Source organism: Oncorhynchus nerka, linkage group LG18 (genome assembly GCF_034236695.1).
Source record: "Oncorhynchus nerka isolate Pitt River linkage group LG18, Oner_Uvic_2.0, whole genome shotgun sequence".
In the NCBI taxonomy this organism is placed as follows: domain Eukaryota; kingdom Metazoa; phylum Chordata; class Actinopteri; order Salmoniformes; family Salmonidae; genus Oncorhynchus; species Oncorhynchus nerka.
In genome coordinates this window covers 73,072,921-73,094,100 of record NC_088413.1, presented here as the reverse complement: position 1 = coordinate 73,094,100, position 21,180 = coordinate 73,072,921, and the positions used below count along the sequence as shown (strand labels likewise).

The 21,180-nt window shown below is 40.9% G+C and overlaps 1 protein-coding gene across 1 annotated transcript in view; it reads right to left on the bottom strand.

Moving 5' to 3' along the window:
• Positions 1–12,499: 12,499 nt before the first annotated feature.
• Positions 12,500–21,180, bottom strand: part of LOC115146425 (protein quaking-A) — a 141,160-nt gene continuing 132,479 nt past the window's right edge. The window contains 2 exon segments of the mRNA XM_029688484.2: positions 12,500–16,348; positions 20,888–20,956. Of these exon segments, the coding sequence (XP_029544344.2) occupies positions 16,332–16,348; positions 20,888–20,956 (86 nt within the window). The 3' untranslated portion in view covers positions 12,500–16,331.

Genomic DNA, 21,180 nt, shown 5'->3' with positions numbered 1-21,180 from the left:
CCTGTCAGGTGAATGGATTATCTTGGCAATGGGGAAATGTGCACTAACAGGGAAATAAATTTACAAATTTGTGCACAACATTTTGAGAGAAATAACCTTTTTGTGTGTATGGAACATTTCTGGGATCTTTTATTTTAGCTCATTAAATATGGGACCAACACGTTTATATTTTTGATTGTGTCTGTGTCCGAAATATGTCATGCCTACTACTTACTAAACAACATACAGTGTACTAATTATACTTCATACTATATATTACGTACTGTTTAGTATACACTGAGTGTACAAAACATTAAGAACACCTGCTCTTTCCATGACCTAGACTGACCATGTGAATCCAGGTGAAAGCTATGATCCCTTATTGATGTCACTCGTTAAATCCACTTCAATCAGTGTAGATGAAGGAGAGGAGACGGGTTAAAGAAGGATTTTTAAGCTTTATGACAATTGAGAAATGGATTGTGTTTAGGTGCCATTCAGAGGGTGAATAGGCAAGACAACAGATTTAAGTGAATTTGAACAGGGTATGGTAGTAGGTGCCAGGCACACCGGTTTGTGTCACGAACTGCAATGCTGCTGGGTTTTTCCACGCTTCACAGTTTCCTGTGTGTATCAAGAATGGTCCACCACCAAACGATCATCCAGCCAACTTGACAACTGCAGGAAGCATTAGAGTCAACATGGGCCAGCATCCCTGTGGAATGCTATCGACACCTTGTAGAGTCCATAAGTCCAGAACAGACTATGGGAAGCACACAGTACTACATAGAGCCATGACTACATAGAACTCAATTCCACATCAAGTAACTGATGCAAGCAGTAAAATTAGATATACAAAAAACAGATAAATATACACCTTATGGAACAGCTGGCTGGGACTGTGAAACAAAACAAACATTGGCACAGACAGAGAACACACACACACTATACATACACATGGATTTAGTATTGTAGATATGTGGTAGTGGTGTAGTAGGGGCCTGAGGGCACACAGTGGGTTGTGAAATCTGTGAATATATTGCAATGTTTTAAAATTGTATAAACTGCCTTAATTTTGCTGGACCCCAGGAAGAATAGCTGCTGCTTTGGCAGGAACTAATGGGGATCCATAATAAATACAAATACACCGACAAATTGAGGCGGTTCTCAGGGAGCAACTTAATATTAGGAAGGAGTTTCTACTGTTCTGTATACTCAGTGTAAATCAAGATATTACCATCCTGGGAATGCATCATCTAATGCACAATTGCATCGTTTGCTACAGCCGATCTTCTTATCTAAGTATTATTTATCCCTTATTCTACCAGGTGTCTGAAAACACATTCTCATTTACAGCAAAGACCTGGGGAATAGTTACAGGGGAATCAATAAAGCTGGGAATGATTATGTGGCCATTATGGTATGAGGGCCAGACTGGGAATTTAGACTGGGAATTTAGCCAGGACACCATGGTTAACTCTTTCAAGCAGAAATGTGCATCCTGTAGCTCTAACTCCAAAAAGTTCTGGGATACTGTAAAGTCCATGGAGAACAAGACCACCTCCTCCCAGCTGCCCACTGCACTGAGGCAAGGAAGCATGGTCACCACCGACAAATCCATGATAATCGAAAACTTCAACAAGGATTTCTCAACGGCTGGCCGTTCCTTCCTCCTGGCTACTCCAACCTCGGCCAACAGCTCCGCCTCCCTCCTGGCTACTCCAACCTCCAACCTCGGCCAACTCCACCCCCCCCGCCCCGCAGCTACTCGCCCAAGCCTCCCCAGCTTCTCCTTTACCCAAATCCAGATAGCAGATGTTCTGAAAGAGCTGCAAAACCTGGACCCATTCAAATCAGCTGGGCTTGACAATCTGCACCCTCTATTTCTGAAACTATCATTTACATTTAAGTCATTTAGCAGACGCTCTTATCCAGAGCGACTTACAAATTGGTGCTTTCACCTTATGACATCCAGTGGAACAGCCACTTTACAATAGTGCATCTAGGGGGGGGGGGGGGGGGGGGGGGGGTGAGAAGGATTACTTTATCCTATCCTAGGTATTCCTTAAAGAGGTGGGGTTTCAGGTGTCTCCGGAAGGTGGTGATTGACTCCGCTGTCCTGGCGTCGTGAGGGAGTTTGTTCCACCATTGGGGGGCCAGAGCAGCGAACAGTTTTGACTGGGCTGAGCGGGAACTGTACTTCCTCAGTGGTAGGGAGGAAGTACCTACCTATCCACCGCCATTGTCACAATCCCTATTACCAGCCTGTTAAACCTCTCTTTCGTATCGTCTGAGATCCCCAAAGATTGGAAAGCTGCCGCGGTCATCCCCCTCATCAAAGGGGGAGACACCCTGGACCCAAACTGTTACAGACCTATATCCATCCTGCCCTGCCTATCTAAGGTCTTCGAAAGCCAAGTTTAACAAACAGATCACTGACCATCTCGAATCCCACCGTACCTTCTCCGCTGTGCAATCCGGTTTCTGAGCCGGTCACGGGTGCACCTCAGCCACGCTCAAGGTACTAAACGATATCGGGGTAGCCTAGCTGCTAGAGCGTTGGACTAGTAACCGGAAGGTTGCAAGTTCAAACCCCGAACTGACAAGGTACAAATATGTCGTTCTGCCCCTGAACAGGCAGTTAACCCACTGTTCCTAGGCCGTCATTGAAAATAAGAATTTGTTCTTAACTGACTTGCCTAGTTAAATAAAGTTTTTTTTTTATTTTATTTTTTTACAAATAACCGCCATGGATAAAAGACAGTACTGTGCAGCCGTCTTCATCGACCTGGCCAAGGCTTTCGACTCTGTCAATCACCATATTCTTATCGGCAGACTCAGTAGCCTCGGTTTTTCTAATGACTGCCTTGCCTGGTTCACCAACTACTTTGCCGACAGAGTTGTGTGTCAAATCGGAGGGCATGTTGTCTGGTCCTCTGGCAGTCTCTATGGTGGTGCCACAGGGTTCAATCATCCCCATACTGTTTTTATTTATTTAATGTTTTGCTCTTTTGCACACCCGTATCTCTACTTGCACATCATCATCTGATCATTTATCACTCCAGTGTTAATTCTGCTAAATTGTAATTATTCGCTCCTATGGCCTATTTATTGCCTACCTCCTCATGCCTTTTGCACACAATGTATATAGACTCTTTTTTTCCTACTGTGTTATTGACTTGTTTATTGTTTACTCCATGTGTAACTCTGTGTTGTTGTCTGTTCACACTGCTTTGCTTTATCTTGGCCAGGTCGCAGTTGTAAATGAGAACTTGTTCTCAACTAGCCTACCTGGTTAAATAACGGTGAAATAAATAAATCAAATGAGTAACCAGAGTCAGGACACCCATTTAACATCCCATCCAAAAAGACAGCACCCTACACAGGACAATGTCCCCAATCACTGCCCTGGGGCATTGAGATATTTTTTTTTTTAGACCAGAGGAAATAGTGCCTCCTACTGGCCCCCCAGCAGCATCTGGTCTCCCACTCAGGGACCTACAAAGACCAACCCTGCTTAACTTCTGAGGCAAGCCAGCGGTGGTATGCTGCTCTCTTCTTCAATAGTGCAGCGAATTCTACTACATAAAAAGTTGAAACCAGTATGACATCCTGGCATTTAAAGCATACAACATTTCACACACAATAAAATGGTATATTTTCACATGCGCAATCAGCCTATTATTTAGAACGCAAGTATGTGTAGTCTGGGAAGGTGCTAGTGGGCCATATGCATCTCCACTACTGTCTAGGCTTAATGTGCCCAGCCACTAATACACTTGTGTCCTCCGGCAACCAGTTCCTACTTAAAACAATCTTCATTCAGGACGGAAAGGCTTCGATTTCCTCCTGAACTCGATTTAATGGCGAGAAGGCAGAATAAAGTCTGGGCACGTTAAGCCCAGATGAGATCCATAGCGCCCACTAGAGGCTGCCCAGGCTCTATTGGTATTCGGACATGGCCGGTATCATTCGAGACATGCCCTAACTTGTTCTGTCTAGCCTATTTTATGGCCTCGTCAAGCTGAAAAGCGATGGGATGGGTTGTTTCTGTCTGTTATTGGGTGTTAGCGACGTTATTGTCTGATCTCTCCTCCGTGTTGTCATCGTTTGTCACTCTGCTGACTGCAGCCATGACTCAGGGGGAGGGACCCCGCCGTGGCCACGCCCAGATTTAACAAGGGATGTAAATCTGACAGAAAAGATGAATCGGAGACAAAAGCCTGTCCTTCTTAATGTTTACACCTGCTGCACTGAGATTAATTACACCCAAAGAGAAACATCCAGGGACAATGTAGTCATTTGTCTTCTCCCGTAGGGTGGGGGGGTGACAGTGTTGGATTGTGGGAAAAACAGATTACCGCCACACTTTCTTCACCATTACACCCCACCTCATCCTTGACAAGTCAGTTAAGAACAACTTCTTATCTACAATGACAACCTAGGAACAGTGGGTTAACTGCCTTGTTCAGGGGCAGAACAACAGATTTTTACCTCGTCAGCTCGGGATTTGATCTAGCAACCTTTCAGTTACTGGCTCAACGCTCTAACCACTAGGCTACCTTCCGCCCCCATTCACCTGAATGTGGGGTGCTCAATCTTGTTGAGAAATGTTGAGTAAATATTATAAGTGAAATTGGTATCAACTTCACAACAAATACGTAGTGCATGTGTGATTTTGTGGATCTATATGACAATGAATGTTCACGGTAATGATGATATTCCATGTGGAATCACACTACCTACCTTTGGACTGCTGTGGAGGTGAGAGAAGGGGCAGAGTGCATGGAGACGGGTGTATTAAATTGGGTCAGCTTTTTCATTTCCTCTCTTTCTCACACAGAGATCAGCCATTCAGCTACTGTGTAGACAAGCAGTATAAAGGTCACGCGACTACCACCTACACCAGGATTTCCTCAACTTGGTCCTGGGTGCACTTCTTGATGTTTTTTTTGCCGAAGCACTACACAGTCGATTCAAATAATCAAAGCTTAATGAGTTGGTTATTTGAATCAGCTGTGTAGTGCTAAGAGCAAAACCAAAATGTGCACCAAACCCAAAACCCAGTAAGTCGGTGCTGTTAACTGCAAACATGTAAATATGTATGAAGTGTTACAAAGTGCATCAAACGTATGATGTGTCATTCAGAAATAATGAGTTTGGACAGTTAAAGTTGATGAAAATCGTGATCTTATCTGAAAAATGACAATGGCCTTTGTCTACTTTAACCATCACTGTGGTACTTTATGGGACAAACGCATGGGATTGATAAGAGTGCTCGACTACCATAGCTAGATGATATCACATTATACAAACGTTATGCTACAAGCCTACACAATTCTGTGTGAATATGAAACTCAAATGGATTTAGCCTGTTTTCTCAGTAACACGGGGCTTAATCCTAGCTGGACTTGAAACCCAATTGTGTTTACTCTGAAAACACACACACACACACACACTCCTGATGAATGCCCCACATTCATTGCAGGAACATTGGTCACTCATGAGGCAACACTTCCACTCGATCCCCTTCCCTCTGATTGTACTCCCAGCTGGCCCCCACAACACTTCCACTCGACCCCCTTCCCTCTGATTGTACTCCCAGCTGGCCCCCACAACACTTCCACTCGACCCCCTTCCCTCTGATTGTACTCCCAGCTGGCCCCCACAACACTTCCACTCGACCCCCTTCCCTCTGATTGTACTCCCAGCTGGCCCCCACAACACTTCCACTCGACCCCCTTCCCTCTGATTGTACTCCCAGCTGGCCCCCACAACACTTCCACTCGACCCCCTTCCCTCTGATTGTACTCCCAGCTGGCCCCCACAACACTTCCACTCGACCCCTTCCCTCTGATTGTACTCCCAGCTGGCCCCCACAACACTTCCACTCGACCCCCTTCCCTCTGATTGTACTCCCAGCTGGCCCCACAACACTTCCACTCGACCCCCTTCCCTCTGATTGTACTCCCAGCTGGCCCCACAACACTTCCACTCGACCCCCTTCCCTCTGATTGTACTCCCAGCTGGCCCCCACAACAACTGCTTCTTTGCGGAAACTTACCTGCAACCAACCATTCCTCCTCTCCATCTCCCCCTCTTGTAAGACACATACATGTAAACGTCAAGCTCTCAGACAACCCCCCACAATCCTATTCAACAGCTGCATCTCCATCACGTTCTACACACAGAGAGGAGAGATCATACTTCACTTCCCATCGTCCATTTGTCCAATTGAGTGGCCTCTAAAGAACTGTTTTGTTGTTGCAATAATACTAGGCTGCTAACAGCATGACAAGCAGGAGAGCTGCTAGCACATAGTAATGAGTAATCAGCAGACCCATTGAGACATACACCAATTCTAATATGTCAACGAACTTAACTGGCTCACTGTTCAATCAAGTGGCGCTCCACACAAAGACGCGTTAATTATCTGTAGAGCAGTGGAGGCTGGTGGGAGGAGCAATAAGAGGACGGGTTCGTTGTAATGGAAAAGATGGAACGGAGTCAAACATGTGGCTTCCAAACGTTCCATTTTATTCCATTCCAGACATTATAGTGAGCCCGTCCTCCATAGCTCCTCCCACCAGCTTCCTCTACCGTAGAGAACCAGGGAGTTAGAAATGAACGTCCTGAACTCCAAAGGCTTACGATGCGTTTCTAATCCAAAAACGTCTCAATCAGTAGCAAGTGGTATTCATGGGATGTGACGCTTCTAGTCCGTGGTCTTGGCAAGAGCATTGATTTCTGTGTTGATGAGCGTATGTATTGGTGATCAAACCCCTTATTCTGGTGTTGCAACCGCCATGCTCCACTCACTGAGCCACATGAAATGTACAACCTATTTAAATATCTATTATTGGAAATGCCGTTGTGTTGTACTTGTACTCAAATCACATTTTTATTGGTCACATACACATGGTTAGCAGATGTTAATGAGAGTGTAGCGAAATGCTTGTTCTTCTATTTCCGACAATGCATTAATATTAATAGTAGTTACTACTTGCTTACTACTACTGGAAGAACGGATCAGGATTATGAGTATACATTTGAAGTCAGAAGTTTACATACACTTAGGTTGGAGTCATTAAAACTCGTATTTCAACCACTCCACACATTTCTTGTTAACAAACTATAGTTTTGGCAAGTCGGTTAGGACATCTACTTTGTGCATGACACAGGTCATTTTTCCAACAATTGTTTACAGATTATTTCACTGTATCACAACTCCAGTGGGTCAGAAGTTTACACACTGTGCCTTTAAACAGCTTGGAAAATTCCAGAAAATGTCATGGCTTTAGAAGCTTCTGATAGGCTAATTGACATCATTTGAGTCAATTGGAGGTGTATCTGTGGATGTATTTCAAGACCTACCTTCAAACTCAGTGCCTCTTTGCTTGACATCATGGGAAAATCAAAAGAAATCAGCCAAGACCTCAGAAAAAAAATGTAGACCTCCACAAGGCTGGTTCATCTGTGGGAGCAATTTCCAAACACCTGAAGGTACCACGTTCATCTGTACAAAATAATAGTATGCAAGTATAAACACATGGGACCACGCAGCCGTCATACCACTCAGGAAAGAGACGCGAACATACTTTGGTGTGAAAAGTGCAAATCAATCCCAGAACAACAGCAAAGGACCTTGTGAAGATGCTGGAAGAAACAGGTACAAAAGTATCTATATCCACAGTAAAACGAGTCCTATATCGACATAACCTGAAAGGCCGCTCAGCAAGGAAGAAGCCACTGCTCCAAAACCGCCATAAAAAAAGACAGACTATGGTTTGCAACTGCACATGGGGACAAAGATTGTACTTTTTTGAGAAATGTCCTCTGGTCTGATGAAACAAAAATAGAACTGTTTGGCCATGAAGATCATCGTTATGTTTGGAGGAGAAAGAGGGAGGCTTGCAAGCCTCATGTTGTGGGTGCACTTCACAAAATAAATGTCAACATGAGGTGGGAAAATTGCGTGGATATATTGAAGCAACATCTCAAGACATCAGTCAGGAAGTTGAAGCTTGGTCTTCCAAATGGACAATGACCCCAAGCATGCTTCCAAAGTTGTGGCAAAATGGCTTAAGGACAACAAAGTCAAGGTATTGGAGGGGCCATCACAAAGCCCTGACCTCAATCCCATAGAACATTTGTGGGCAGAACTGAAAAAGTGTGGCGAGCAAGGAGGCCTACAAACCTGATTCAGTTACACCAGCTCTGTCAGGAGGAATGGGACAAATTTCCCCCAACTTATTGTGGGAAGCTTGTGAAAAGCTACACGAAACATTTGACCCAAGTTAAACAATTTAAAGGCAATGCTACCAAATACACTCAATTTGTATGTAAACTTCTGACTCACTGGGAATGTGATGAAAGAAATACAATCTGAAATAAATCATTATTTTCACTTTTATTCTGACATTTCATATTCTTAAAATAAAGTGGTGATCCTAACTGACCTAACACAGGGAATATTTACTAGGGTTAAATGTCAGGAATTGTGAAAAACTGAGTTTAAATGTATTTGGCTGTATGTAAACTTCCCTCTTCAGCTGTACATGTCTTAAAAAGCCATTTAAGTCGCACCATAAGGAGGCAAAAGTCACCTCAAATGACAAAAGCACCCCGGTCGGGATGGATGTTTGATTGATTTGACCGTAAAATGCCAGGAAAGGAGACTTATATTCTGATCCTTTTATATGTAAACACATCCATTTCCAGACGTCTTCTTGCTTCAAGACACCATCTTGCATTTTGATGTACATTTGTACGTCATTTCCTGTGTTCCTTTGTGCTAAACGTACCTTGAAATGCTGGCATCCTAGATTTCCAAATAGATGACATCATCAGAGCAGAGAGACGCCAGACAAGGCCAAGCAGAGCAGTCAACAGGCCACTTGTAAATGTGGTTCTTTATTGTACATGACATTTTCCTTTTTTGGTGTGAGCAACATAATTGACAATACATCGTTTTATATCCTACTCAAAATCCTATTCTAGTCCTCTATAAAAAACATCACATAAAACCTTACAACTCCACAACAACTCTCAGACGTAGTGCACCCCTACTACATGCATCAGGAACTTCTATAGCAGATCACTGAGAAACATTTTTTATTATTATTTTTCAACACACATCGGTGACAAACAAAAGATAAACGTAAAAAAAAAAAATCCAATGGGGTTTCAATCGTTATTCCAATTGTTGGTATCGTTACCCTTTAACTCTGAGTGCTACGTCATTGAGACCACGTTAATGGGTTAACCAGCTGTCATAATGTGGCTTACGTTTGAGGAATGTTTTCAGAAATATACTTGTTGACAATACAGGGGTAGGAGTAACACAGTTCAGGACCAACACAAGACATTCATTCAAACCACTGCTTCCCTAAACAGCTATTATATGCATAATGTGGTCCAATTACATACGACAAATGGAAGGCTTGACATTTTTTTTTTTACCAAAATATATATTTTTTTAATACAAATATTCCAGTTTAGCAAAAAAAACAAAACGATACATCTACAGTGAGCAGGAATAGCTAAGGCAATTTTTTGTGCTCAACAAAAATGGCAAGTGAGAGATACTAGTAATTGGCACAATATATACATTTTCCAAAATCTCTCACAAAAAGGCACTTATTATTTCCAGATGCAATCTTGCAGGCAGGGTTTGTAATGCATTGCAACACCAGACAAATAACTTGCCACTTCATATTCTTGTCATCAGCTCAACTGGGGAAACGAGCCAACAGAAAAATAAAGGCAACACTTACACTTCAGACAGCATAAAGACACCTATTGCTAAAAGGCGGATTCCAGTTATGGACATTTTTTGGGGGGCACAGAGAATTGTTTTTTAATTTAATTTTAATTTACAATTAACTACATAAATATATAAGAAAGGTTTAGAAGACCCAACAAATATTTCTTAAACATCGCTCCAGACTCCCATTGATATCGATTGTTTTCTTTATTGCTTGTCTAAAGTGAAGTGTCACAGAAACGCAAACCATGATCATCAGACAGGGAAGACTTGTTCATTTCAGACAGCGGCCAAAGTCTAAATGTTATGCGCTTTACTCGCTTGTTTGTGGAAACTAAGGAATTAGATTGTTAAAGCCGAAGTCGTTTGTGCAGAGATACTTTGAAATTGCGGAGGCAACACCCAGTGGGTTAAAGTATAATCACAAAAAATAGAGAGATTTATAACAGCTCATCTCGGCTCGTGTGTCAGTCTGAACACCTCAAATTAGTGAAGAAAAGAAGCAAAGAGGAAGGAAGTGAAACAGAACAGACATTAGTAGCCGCTGGCTGTGAATCGAGTCGGGTTACAAAGCGACTAATAGAAGCTAATATCTTCCTTCTAAATTGGATCCCAAAGTTTTTGTTGCATTGTAAACACTATCGTTTAGACTCTAGAATACTACGTCAGCACTACAAGCACTCCCTTCTAGTGTAGCCTTTAGGTCATTGTCTGATCTACACTTCACACCTGAGTAGGAAAATGACCAATGGCTAAAAAAGGCACAGATGACCTAAATAGAACCGACCAATTGGTTCACCCTGTAGATGAATGGCTGGTGCTTTAGTGAAACGGCCCTGTGAAAGCATTACAATAACCTGTAGAATTACTTAACAGTAAATATAGTAGTGGTACTTTGTAGCAACGGATGGCCTTTTTCAGGGATTGTATAGGGGCTCCAGTTGTGTCTAACATCAGACGACAGTCCACTTCCCAACGGTACGCGTCACATTTCAGGACCAGTTCATTTTGAATGGGTTGTAATAACGGTGTATGGAGTCATAGCAATATGGAGTCATAGCAATAGGGGGTCATAGTAATAGGGGGGTCATAGCAATAGGGGGTCATAGCAATAGGGGGTCATAGTAATAGGGAGTCATAGTAATAGGGGGTCATAGTAATAGGGAGTCATAGCAATATGGAGTCATAGCAATAGGGAGTCATAGCAATATGGAGTCATAGCAATATGGAGTCATAGCAATATGGAGTCATAGCAATATGGAGTCATAGTAATAGGGAGTCATATCAATATGGAGTCATAGTAATAGGGGGTCATAGAAATATGGAGTCATAGCAATATGGAGTCATAGCAACAGGGGGTCATAGCAATATGGAGTCATAGCAATAGGGGGTTATAGAAATAGGGAGTCATAGCAATAGGGGGTCATAGCAATAGGGAGTCATAGCAATAGGGAGTCATAGCAATATGGGGTCATAGCAATAGGGAGTCATAGCAATATGGGGTCATAGCAATAGGGAGTCATAGCAATATGGGGTCATAGCAATAGGGAGTCATAGCAATAGGGGGTCATAGCAATAGGGAGTCATAGCAATATGGAGTCATAGCAATAGGGGGTCATAGCAATAGGGGGTCATAGCAATATGGAGTCATAGCAATAGGGGGTTATAGCAATAGGGAGTCATAGTAATAGGGGGTCATAGCAATAGGGAGTCATAGCAATAGGGAGTCATAGCAATAGGGGGTCATAGCAATATGGAGTCATAGCAATAGGGGGTCATAGCAATAGGGGGTCATAGCAATATGAACATTAGTATCTTCTGCGCTACAGTAATCTCTCTCTGTTGCTCTCCCCCCTCTCAAACCCAGGAGGGCACATTGGTGTTGAATCAGATGAGTTACTCCTACACAAAGCAGATTGCCTTGAGATAATGTATGATGAGCAGCATATTAGGTTTCAGTTGTACATGTGTGTTGGATCCTAGTGTTTCACCTGCAACCCTAGACTTCCAGTTACCGCTAGAGAGCAGCTCCCCGGTTCTCCTACAGGGAGCAGCTCCCCGGTTCTGCTACAGGGAGCAGCTCCCCGGTTCTCCTACAGGGAGCAGCTCCCCGGTTCTCCTACAGGGAGCAGCTCCCCGGTTCTCCTACAGGGAGCAGCTCCCCGGTTCTCCTACAGGGAGCAGCTCCCCGGTTCTCCTACAGGGAGCAGTTTCCCCGGTTCTCCTACAGGGAGCAGCTCCCCGGTTCTCCTACAGGGAGCAGCTCCCCGGTTCTCCTACAGGGAGCAGCTTCCCGGTTCTCCTACAGGGAGCAGCTTCCCGGTTCTCCTACAGGGAGCAGCTCCCTGGTTCTCCTACACTTCCAGTTACAGCGAGCAGCTACCTGGTTCTCTTACAAAGGACAAAACCACAAGAGAGTGGTGATAAACAGAAAGGAGGGACGAGACAGCAGCGGTGCTGGGATTGGGATTATGTAGAGTGTTTAGAAGAATATTTTCAGCAACACAGGTGAAAGTGTGTGTGAGCGAGAGTGAGGGACGGATCAGCTCGTGCACAGGTTCCAGTTAGACAGAGTGTGTGTGTGTAAATATGAATGCTGCTGAGTGCACACATATGCGTGTGTGTACAGGCATGTCAGTGTAAGTGTTTGATGGTCAGACACCAGTTTTAATTGTGTTAGTCCGTGAACCAGACCAAGGTCGTACATCCATTAAACTTGTTAAAAACAAGACCAAAATAATATCAGCAAGTTAGTAAAATTCTTACTAAGAATGTTTTATTAAAATAAATGCCAAGGGGTTAATAAGAAATATAACAACACACACCATGAAAACTAAAAAGCAAGCATGTAAAAATACTTATGACAAGAAACGAAAAGTTGCTAATGAGTTAAACAAGCTAGGAGTTGGCAAGAAAACTAAATCTAACTCTAGGAAAGGAAACACTCCTAATGAGGGACAGATTTCAAGATGTGAGGGGTGGTGGGGGGGGGTTCAAAAACAAGTTGCAGTGGGCTTCATCAACAACAACAAAAAAATGTCAGAAAAAGGATTTTATAATATACATACAAAATGAGATTAGAAAAATACATTATAAACCTTTAACAATGGCTGTAAATTACATTATCATACATCGTACTAGGCAGGTCAGAGAATACGGTATCTTTCACCATATACCTGATGAACTAAACCAACCTTTGCAATGTTACAACACGCTGTGCCATTGTATGAGGGAATATTTCTTAATACTGTCAAAATGCTTGTCATATCTTGCTCCATGTTAATATTGCATTTCTAAAAAAAAAGAAATGTTTAAAAAATTAAGAATAATTCATAACACTGAAAACAAATTGACCTTTTCTGTGTAAAGCATGTATGAGACAAATAAATAGTATCAGACTGCCAGGGAAGGTAAAATACTGTAGAATTCATGTCTCAATTGATTTTTTATAGTATTTTTTAAATATTTGATTAGATACCCCTTTTGTTTCAATAACTGAAAACTGCTGTGAAGTTGTGTTAGCTGTAGAGATGGCCTAAAGACAAAACGGTTGTTTTGTTTTCACCTTTCATTTATGCACTTTCTCACACTATGATTTTTGGCGCATGATATTCTAATAACCATCTTGATTTTGCATTCAAGCCTCAGTTTTGGATGTAATTGTTTGTTCTACCATGTGCGGGTCTTCACCTCTTCCAGTATTCACACCTGGAACCAACACTACTCAGTAGTAAGGACCTTAAAAAGAGTGCAGACGGCCTCATCGTTTTACCTGTAGGGAGGCAAGGAGTTTTTCTAGTCTCTGCTATATAATCCAGCTGTATGTCGATCACTTCCAGAATGGCTACATATTGACTAACATAGAATACATGTCATCCAGCCCCCCCTCCGAATCTGAAGAGCCCCGAACTGCATCTGGGAAAACCCCCTGGGGTCTTCAGGTCATACGGTTATAAAACGGGTTGGCTACATTCCCCGACTGTAATGAGGAAGCATTGTTAGACTGGATGTTTTCAGTTTGCAGATTTTGAAACAGAGAGGTATACATGCAAACAACTTTTCCCCTCTTAATCTCATTTTATATTCAATTTATTCATAAAATGTCCTGGCAGACTTCTGCGTTGCTATTGGCAGTTTGTTCTTTTGTAGAATAATCACAGTTACCAGAAAACAAGACAAGGGAAAACACGTTAAATCAAAATGCAGAGAAATAAGAAATGAAACTTGTTCCGATGGCAGAGAAAAAGGCCAAAGATAGAAAATAAACCAAAGAAACTGAACTTATACTTGGGGAAGACGAACCATGGCACATATTTTAGCTGGTCATACGACTGCTATTCTTTTTGCATAGAATAACTTCAGTAGCTCAGCAATAATGACGGAGCTACCCTGCTCAACTCTTCAGAGCGCATACAGAAGCCGTTCCTCTCTGCAGTGTCCTAGTTGTTGCTGGATATTAACTCAACAGAATGTTAACACTTGGAAAAAGAAACAACCGTCGATAAGGCACTTCTTTAAAAAAAAAACATCTTCTCTGTGTCTCTCTCAACCCCTCTTCGTAACACTTACATCCTTGCAATGTTCCTAGGTATGACTATTTTGGTCTTTATTTTTTTTATTTTCCAAGCCAATAATATCCAAAGTAACACAGCATTTTCGCCACATGTCCTTTTTCTGCATACTATTTTTTTAAACCCCCCCCCCCCATATTTTGTAACTGCAAGTATAAAAAGCTAAAATTGCCAAAAATATATGTTTTCTTCTCCAGCATCCTGTAAGAGGATTTCATTGTGTTCTCCATCTTTACTATGTAATGACAGGTATCTACATGTATCTCTCTCTCTGTGTGTGTATGTATGTATATATATATAACAAGTATGTATAAAGCAATTTGAACAGGCAGGCATGGCTTTCACATCCTATTTTTGTTCTTGAGAAAGAGTAAAAGAAACGGTCAGGGCTCAGGAGCTGGACTATACCTTCATGGAGACACATTGTGGATGTGCTAATTGGGAGACTTCAAACTGGTATGGTGAGGGTTAAAAATAAAGTCATTTCCCCCGAAGTCATTTAAATTCAAACAGGCATATTTGCATGAGGGCATGTATCCCGTCCTCCAAGGATAACTTGATTGGTATCAAATTGGAAAGAGATTAAAAGAAAACTACAAAAACACACTAGCATTTTTTTTGGCCAGGGGTGTAGATACAACCAAAAACAAAAAGGCAAAATCAAAAAAAGAGAAAAGGAAATATATACAAACTTCACTATCAGGACCCCCCTTCACCAGTAGCCATCTTTAGTGTTTAATCGCCTTTGTCTCTTCATGGGAAACTAGAGCTTTACTTACGCAAGCATGAAATCACACCCTTTCAAACGCTAAAATGGCGGAGAGCCCTCTGCGGTTGGATACATATTTAAGTAGATATAATTCAACTGGAAACGCTCTGGTTAAATATGCGCACAATACTTTTTTTTGTCTTTTAGATCACAGCTCGCATCATTTCTCTAAATACATCAGGCACTGTATACTTGGGACACAGTGTGGAGGAGCATAGTTAAGTAAAGTAGCTAGTTGACTATATATTCACTGTGCCCTCAACCCATCCTACTTTCATTATAGTAATAGAAACACCGCTTCTCATCCTGATTCTTCCCCATATCACCCTGTCCCAGCACCCCACCTAGCTTCCGCTAACTGCCCATGATAGGCCTGCCACTTCAAAATCTACCTTTTAAGTTCTTACAACCTGCTTTGTCTGGCTAGTCCTTCACAAAAGAGCTCATTAGAATGAATTAACAAGAAAACAGAAAAATCAAGTAAAACCAAAGAAAAACATAACATAAAAACAAATGATAATAAGCTCCATTTGCAGTCAATTTAGCCATGCTTTTAACAGACAGCCGTGGAGGGCACACCCAGAATGTGTCAGCACATTATCATCTCAGAGGTTCATAATGCACGACCACATATGAAAATGACAGAGAATCAACAAGTTGGTGTGAGTCTAGTTTCTCTTTCCTTCTATTTCCTTTTCTTTCAAATGACCCACAAGGAAGTGTGGAATGGGGAGGGAAAGAGGGACTGGGGACATACAGTTTGGGTTCCGTTCCCATTTACCATTGTTCAGTAATTATTAGTGAGGTCACCGAATCAGAGCAGGTACGGGGCGGTCGACAGGGAGGACGGGATCTTTATTGAGATTATATATATATATAAATATATATATATTTTTATTCAGTGCAGATTCATTAGTAACACACACACACACACACACACACACATTCCTCCAGTTTGTGATTCATGAAGAAAAAGAAAGAGAGAGAATGGGAATTCAACTCAATGAACAGAAATCAATAAAATAATAACTTGGGTTGATGTGTTTCTATGAGATTGTGATATATATATTTTTAAATGTAAAAAAAAAAATATATCAAAAACATGTTAGGGTAACTAAGGGCAGGCGCCTCTTTCTCACTGCGTCCCGAGAGGCTAGCAAAAGGCAATTACCAGTTAACTGATCAGCAGGCAGGCTTGGGGCGGCTCGTCATTGGGTGAAGAGTTCAGAGGTCAGAAGGTCATGTGTTAGTTGCCGGTGGCGGCTAGGTGGTTAGAAACAAAAAACAAACAAAAAGAAAGAAAAAATAGAAAGGATATTAGTGTCAGCAAGAAGAGACTGGAATGACATCATTTTTAACAATAAAATTACTGCAATCTCTTATTCCCACTAATTCCCGCCAAGAGACAAACCCAGCTAGCTAATATTGTTATAATCATGAGGTTGTTACATCACGATCTCAACTACTAAGCCCCAACCTGAATTAAAACGTTGTTTAAATCAAAGCGCTACATTGGCCCGAGTACCAGAACTCAAGAGGTCGAACAAAGTACAAAAAAATAAGTATGGTTTAGTTTGAGGTTGGAATGGAAATTACCTACAGTGTGATTAGTGGTAAGGAGACTTAAAGTAACTAGCTAGTGTTACGTAATGAATAACAGTAACTAGCTAGTGTTACGCAATGAATAACAGTAACTAGCTAGTGTCACGCAATGAATAACAGTAACTAGCTAGTGTCACGCAATGAATAACAGCAGCTAGTGTTACGTAATGAATAACAGTAACTAGCTAGTGTTACGCAATGAATAACAGCAACTAGCTAGTGTTACGCAATGAATAACAGCAGCAAGCTAGTGTTACGCAATGAATAACAGCAGCTAGCTAGTGTTACGCAATGAATAACCGTAACTAGCTAGTGTTACGCAATGAGTAACAGTAACTAGCTAGTGTTACGCAATGAATAACAGTAACTAGCTAGTGTTACGCAATGAATAACAGTAATTAGCTAGTGTTACACAATGAATAACAGTAACTAGCTAGTGTTACGTAATGAATAACAGTAACCAGCTAGTGTTACACAATGAATAACAGTAACTAGCGTTACGCAATGAATAACAGTAGCTAGCGTTACGCAATGAATAACAGCAGCTAGTGTTACGTAATGAATAACAGCAACTAGTTTTACGCAATGAATAACAGTAACTAGCGTTACGTAGAGAATAACAGTAACTAGCGTTACGTTATGAATAACCGTAACTAGCTAGCGTTACGCATTGAATAACCGTAACTAGCTAGTGTTACGCAATGAATAACCGTAACTAGCTAGTGTTACGCAATGAATAACAGTAACTAGCGTTACGCAATGAATAACAGTAACTAGCGTTACGCAATGAATAACAGTAACTAGCGTTACGCAATGAATAACAGTAACTAGCGTTACGCAATGAATAACAGTAACTAGCGAGTGTCACGCAATGAATAACAGTAACTAGCTAGTGTCACGCAATGAATAACAGCAGCTAGTGTTACGTAATGAATAACAGTAACTAGCTAGTGTTACGCAATGAATAACAGCAACTAGCTAGTGTTACGCAATGAATAACAGCAGCAAGCTAGTGTTACGCAATGAATAACAGCAGCTAGCTAGTGTTACGCAATGAATAACCGTAACTAGCTAGTGTTACGCAATGAGTAACAGTAACTAGCTAGTGTTACACAATGAATAACAGTAACTAGCTAGTGTTACGCAATGAATAACAGTAATTAGCTAGTGTTACGCAATGAATAACAGTAACTAGCTAGTGTTACGTAATGAATAACAGTAACCAGCTAGTGTTACACAATGAATAACAGTAACTAGCGTTACGCAATGAATAACAGTAGCTAGCGTTACGCAATGAATAACAGCAGCTAGTGTTACGTAGAGAATAACAGTAACTAGCGTTACGTTATGAATAACCGTAACTAGCTAGCGTTACGCATTGAATAACCGTAACTAGCTAGTGTTACGCAATGAATAACCGTAACTAGCTAGTGTTACGCAATGAATAACAGTAACTAGCTAGTGTTACGCAATGAATAACAGTAACTAGCGTTACGCAATGAATAACAGTAACTAGCTAGTGTTACGCAATGAATAACCGTAACTAGCTAGTGTTACGCAATGAATAACCGTAACTAGCTAGTGTTACGCAATGAATAACCGTAACTAGCTAGTGTTACGCAATGAATAACAGTAACTAGCTAGTGTTACGCAATGAATAACAGTAACTAGCTAGTGTTACGCAATGAATAACCGTAACTAGCTAGTGTTACGCAATGAATAACCGTAACTAGCGTTACGCAATGAATAACCGTAACTAGCGTTACGCAATGAATAACCGTAACTAGCGTTACGCAATGAATAACAGTAACTAGCTAGTGTTACGCAATGAATAACAGTAACTAGCTAGTGTTACGCAGTGAATAACAGTAACCAGCTAGTGTTACGCAATGAATAACAGTAACTAGCTAGTGTTACGCAATGAATAACAGTAACTAGCTAGTGTTACGCAATGAATAACAGTAACTAGCTAGTGTTACGCAATGAATAACAGTAACTAGCTAGTGTTACGCAATGAATAACAGTAACTAGCTAGTGTTACGCAATGAATAACAGTAACTAGCTAGTGTTACGCAATGAATAACAGTAACTAGCTAGTGTTACGCAATGAATAACAGTAACTAGCTAGTGTTACGCAATGAATAACAGTAACTAGCTAGTGTTACGCAATGAATAACAGTAACTAGCTAGTGTTACGCAATGAATAACAGTAACTAGCTAGTGTTACGCAATGAATAACAGTAACTAGCTAGTGTTACGCAATGAATAACAGTAACTAGCTAGTGTTACGCAATGAATAACAGTAACTAGCTAGTGTTACGCAATGAATAACAGTAACTAGCTAGTGTTACGCAATGAATAACAGTAACTACCTAGTGTTACGCAATGAATAACAGTAACTACCTAGTGTTACGCAATGAATAACAGTAACTACCTAGTGTTACGCAATGAATAACAGTAACTAGCTAGTGTTACGCAATGAATAACAGTAACTAGCTAGTGTTACGCAATGAATAACAGTAACTAGCTAGTGTTACATAATGAATAACAGTAACTAGCTAGTGTTACGCAATGAATAACAGTAACTAGCTAGTGTTACATAATGAATAACAGTAACTAGCTAGTGTTACACAATGAATAACAGTAACTAGCTAGTGTTACGCAATGAATAACAGTAACTAGCTAGTTACGCAATGAATAACAGTAACTAGCTAGTGTTACGCAATGAATAACAGTAACTAGCTAGTGTTACGCAATGAATAACAGTAACTAGCTAGTGTTACGCAATGAATAACAGTAACTAGCTAGCGTTACGCAATGAATAACAGCAACTAGCGTTACGCAATGAATAACAGCAGCCAGTGTTACGTAATGAATAACAGTAACTAGCTAGTGTTACGCAATGAATAACAGTAACTAGCTAGCGTTACGCAATGAATAACAGCAACTAGCGTTACGCAATGAATAACAGCAGCCAGTGTTACGTAATGAATAACAGTAACTAGCGTTTCGTAATGAATAACAGTAACTAGCGTTACGTAATGAATAACCGTAACCAGCGTTACGTAATGAATAACCCTAACCAGCGTTACGTAATGAATAACCGTAACTAGCGTTACGCAATGAATATCAGTAACTAGCGTTACGCAATTAATAACCGTAACTAGCGTTACGCAATTAATAACCGTAACTAGCGTTACGCAATTAATAACCGTAGCTAGCGTTACGCAATTAATAACCGTAACTAGCGTTACGCAATTAATAACCGTAACTAGCGTTACGCAATTAATAACCGTAACCAGCGTTACGTAATGAATAACCGCAACCAGCGTTACGTAATGAATAACCGCAACCAGCGTTACGTAATGAATAACCGCAACCAGCGTTACGTAATGAATAACCGTAACCAGCGTTACGTAATGAATAACCGTAACCAGCGTTACGTAATGAATAACCGTAACCAGCGTTACGTAATGAATAACAGTAACTAGCGTTACGCAATTAATAACCGTAACTAGCGTTACGCAATTAATAACCGTAACTAGCGTTACGTAATGAATAGATTAATTTCCCCCAATTCTTTTTCTTTATTATCAGTATATACAGGAACCATAAATAAAATGTCAAAATATAAAATGACAGTACCTCATGTACAACTGAAATATCAACATTTTTTTCATGTATTTTTCCATTTGATTTCAATACTTAAACACACCGGAGAGAGAACGTTAACTGGCTTTGATTAGGTATGTCCGTCCTACCATTCTTTAAATATTTTTTTTATACAGAAAACAAAAATCAAGACATGAACCAAGTGGAAAAATGATGCCTGGTGGTACTGCTGTCTACCTTTTCTACCTCGTGTTCAGTCGCTTTCCACTCTGTTCCTCATAAGTAAAACCAATGGAATAATGGAAACAAGGATGACCTATTTTAGGATCTAATCTCACGTCAGAGGAATGATAAGAAAACGTAGCTTGAAAACGGCGTGTGATACCTGTTCTGTCACCAAGGGTCACCGTTCATGTAAACCAAAGCAATTAACATTGTTTTGCCTGAGCATTGAAATATAGTTCTATATCGAGTACTACGTATGTAAACAATGTGCAGTATATAAAAACACGAGAAATCCACAACTAAGGCATATATAAGGCAATGCAATCAACAGGCAAAGTAAAGCATCCTAGAGACTAAACTAACCTCGGTCTACGATCCTTTGGTAAGGATGGACGCGCGAGTCATGTCGTCTCATTTTAGTAGCCATTGCACCTAGATTGCAACAAGTCCACAAGGTTAGAAACTGTTCATTTTAGGAGGGGGAAAAACAAGTCTTACACAGTAATACATATTGACATTTACATATACTGCTTATACATTAGATCCTAATACACATAAACATGACAGACATGTATGAAGAAATGCATAGAAAAAAAATAACATTTTTTTTTATTTGATATCTACAAATGTATAACTTAGGTAGTAAAATGTCACAG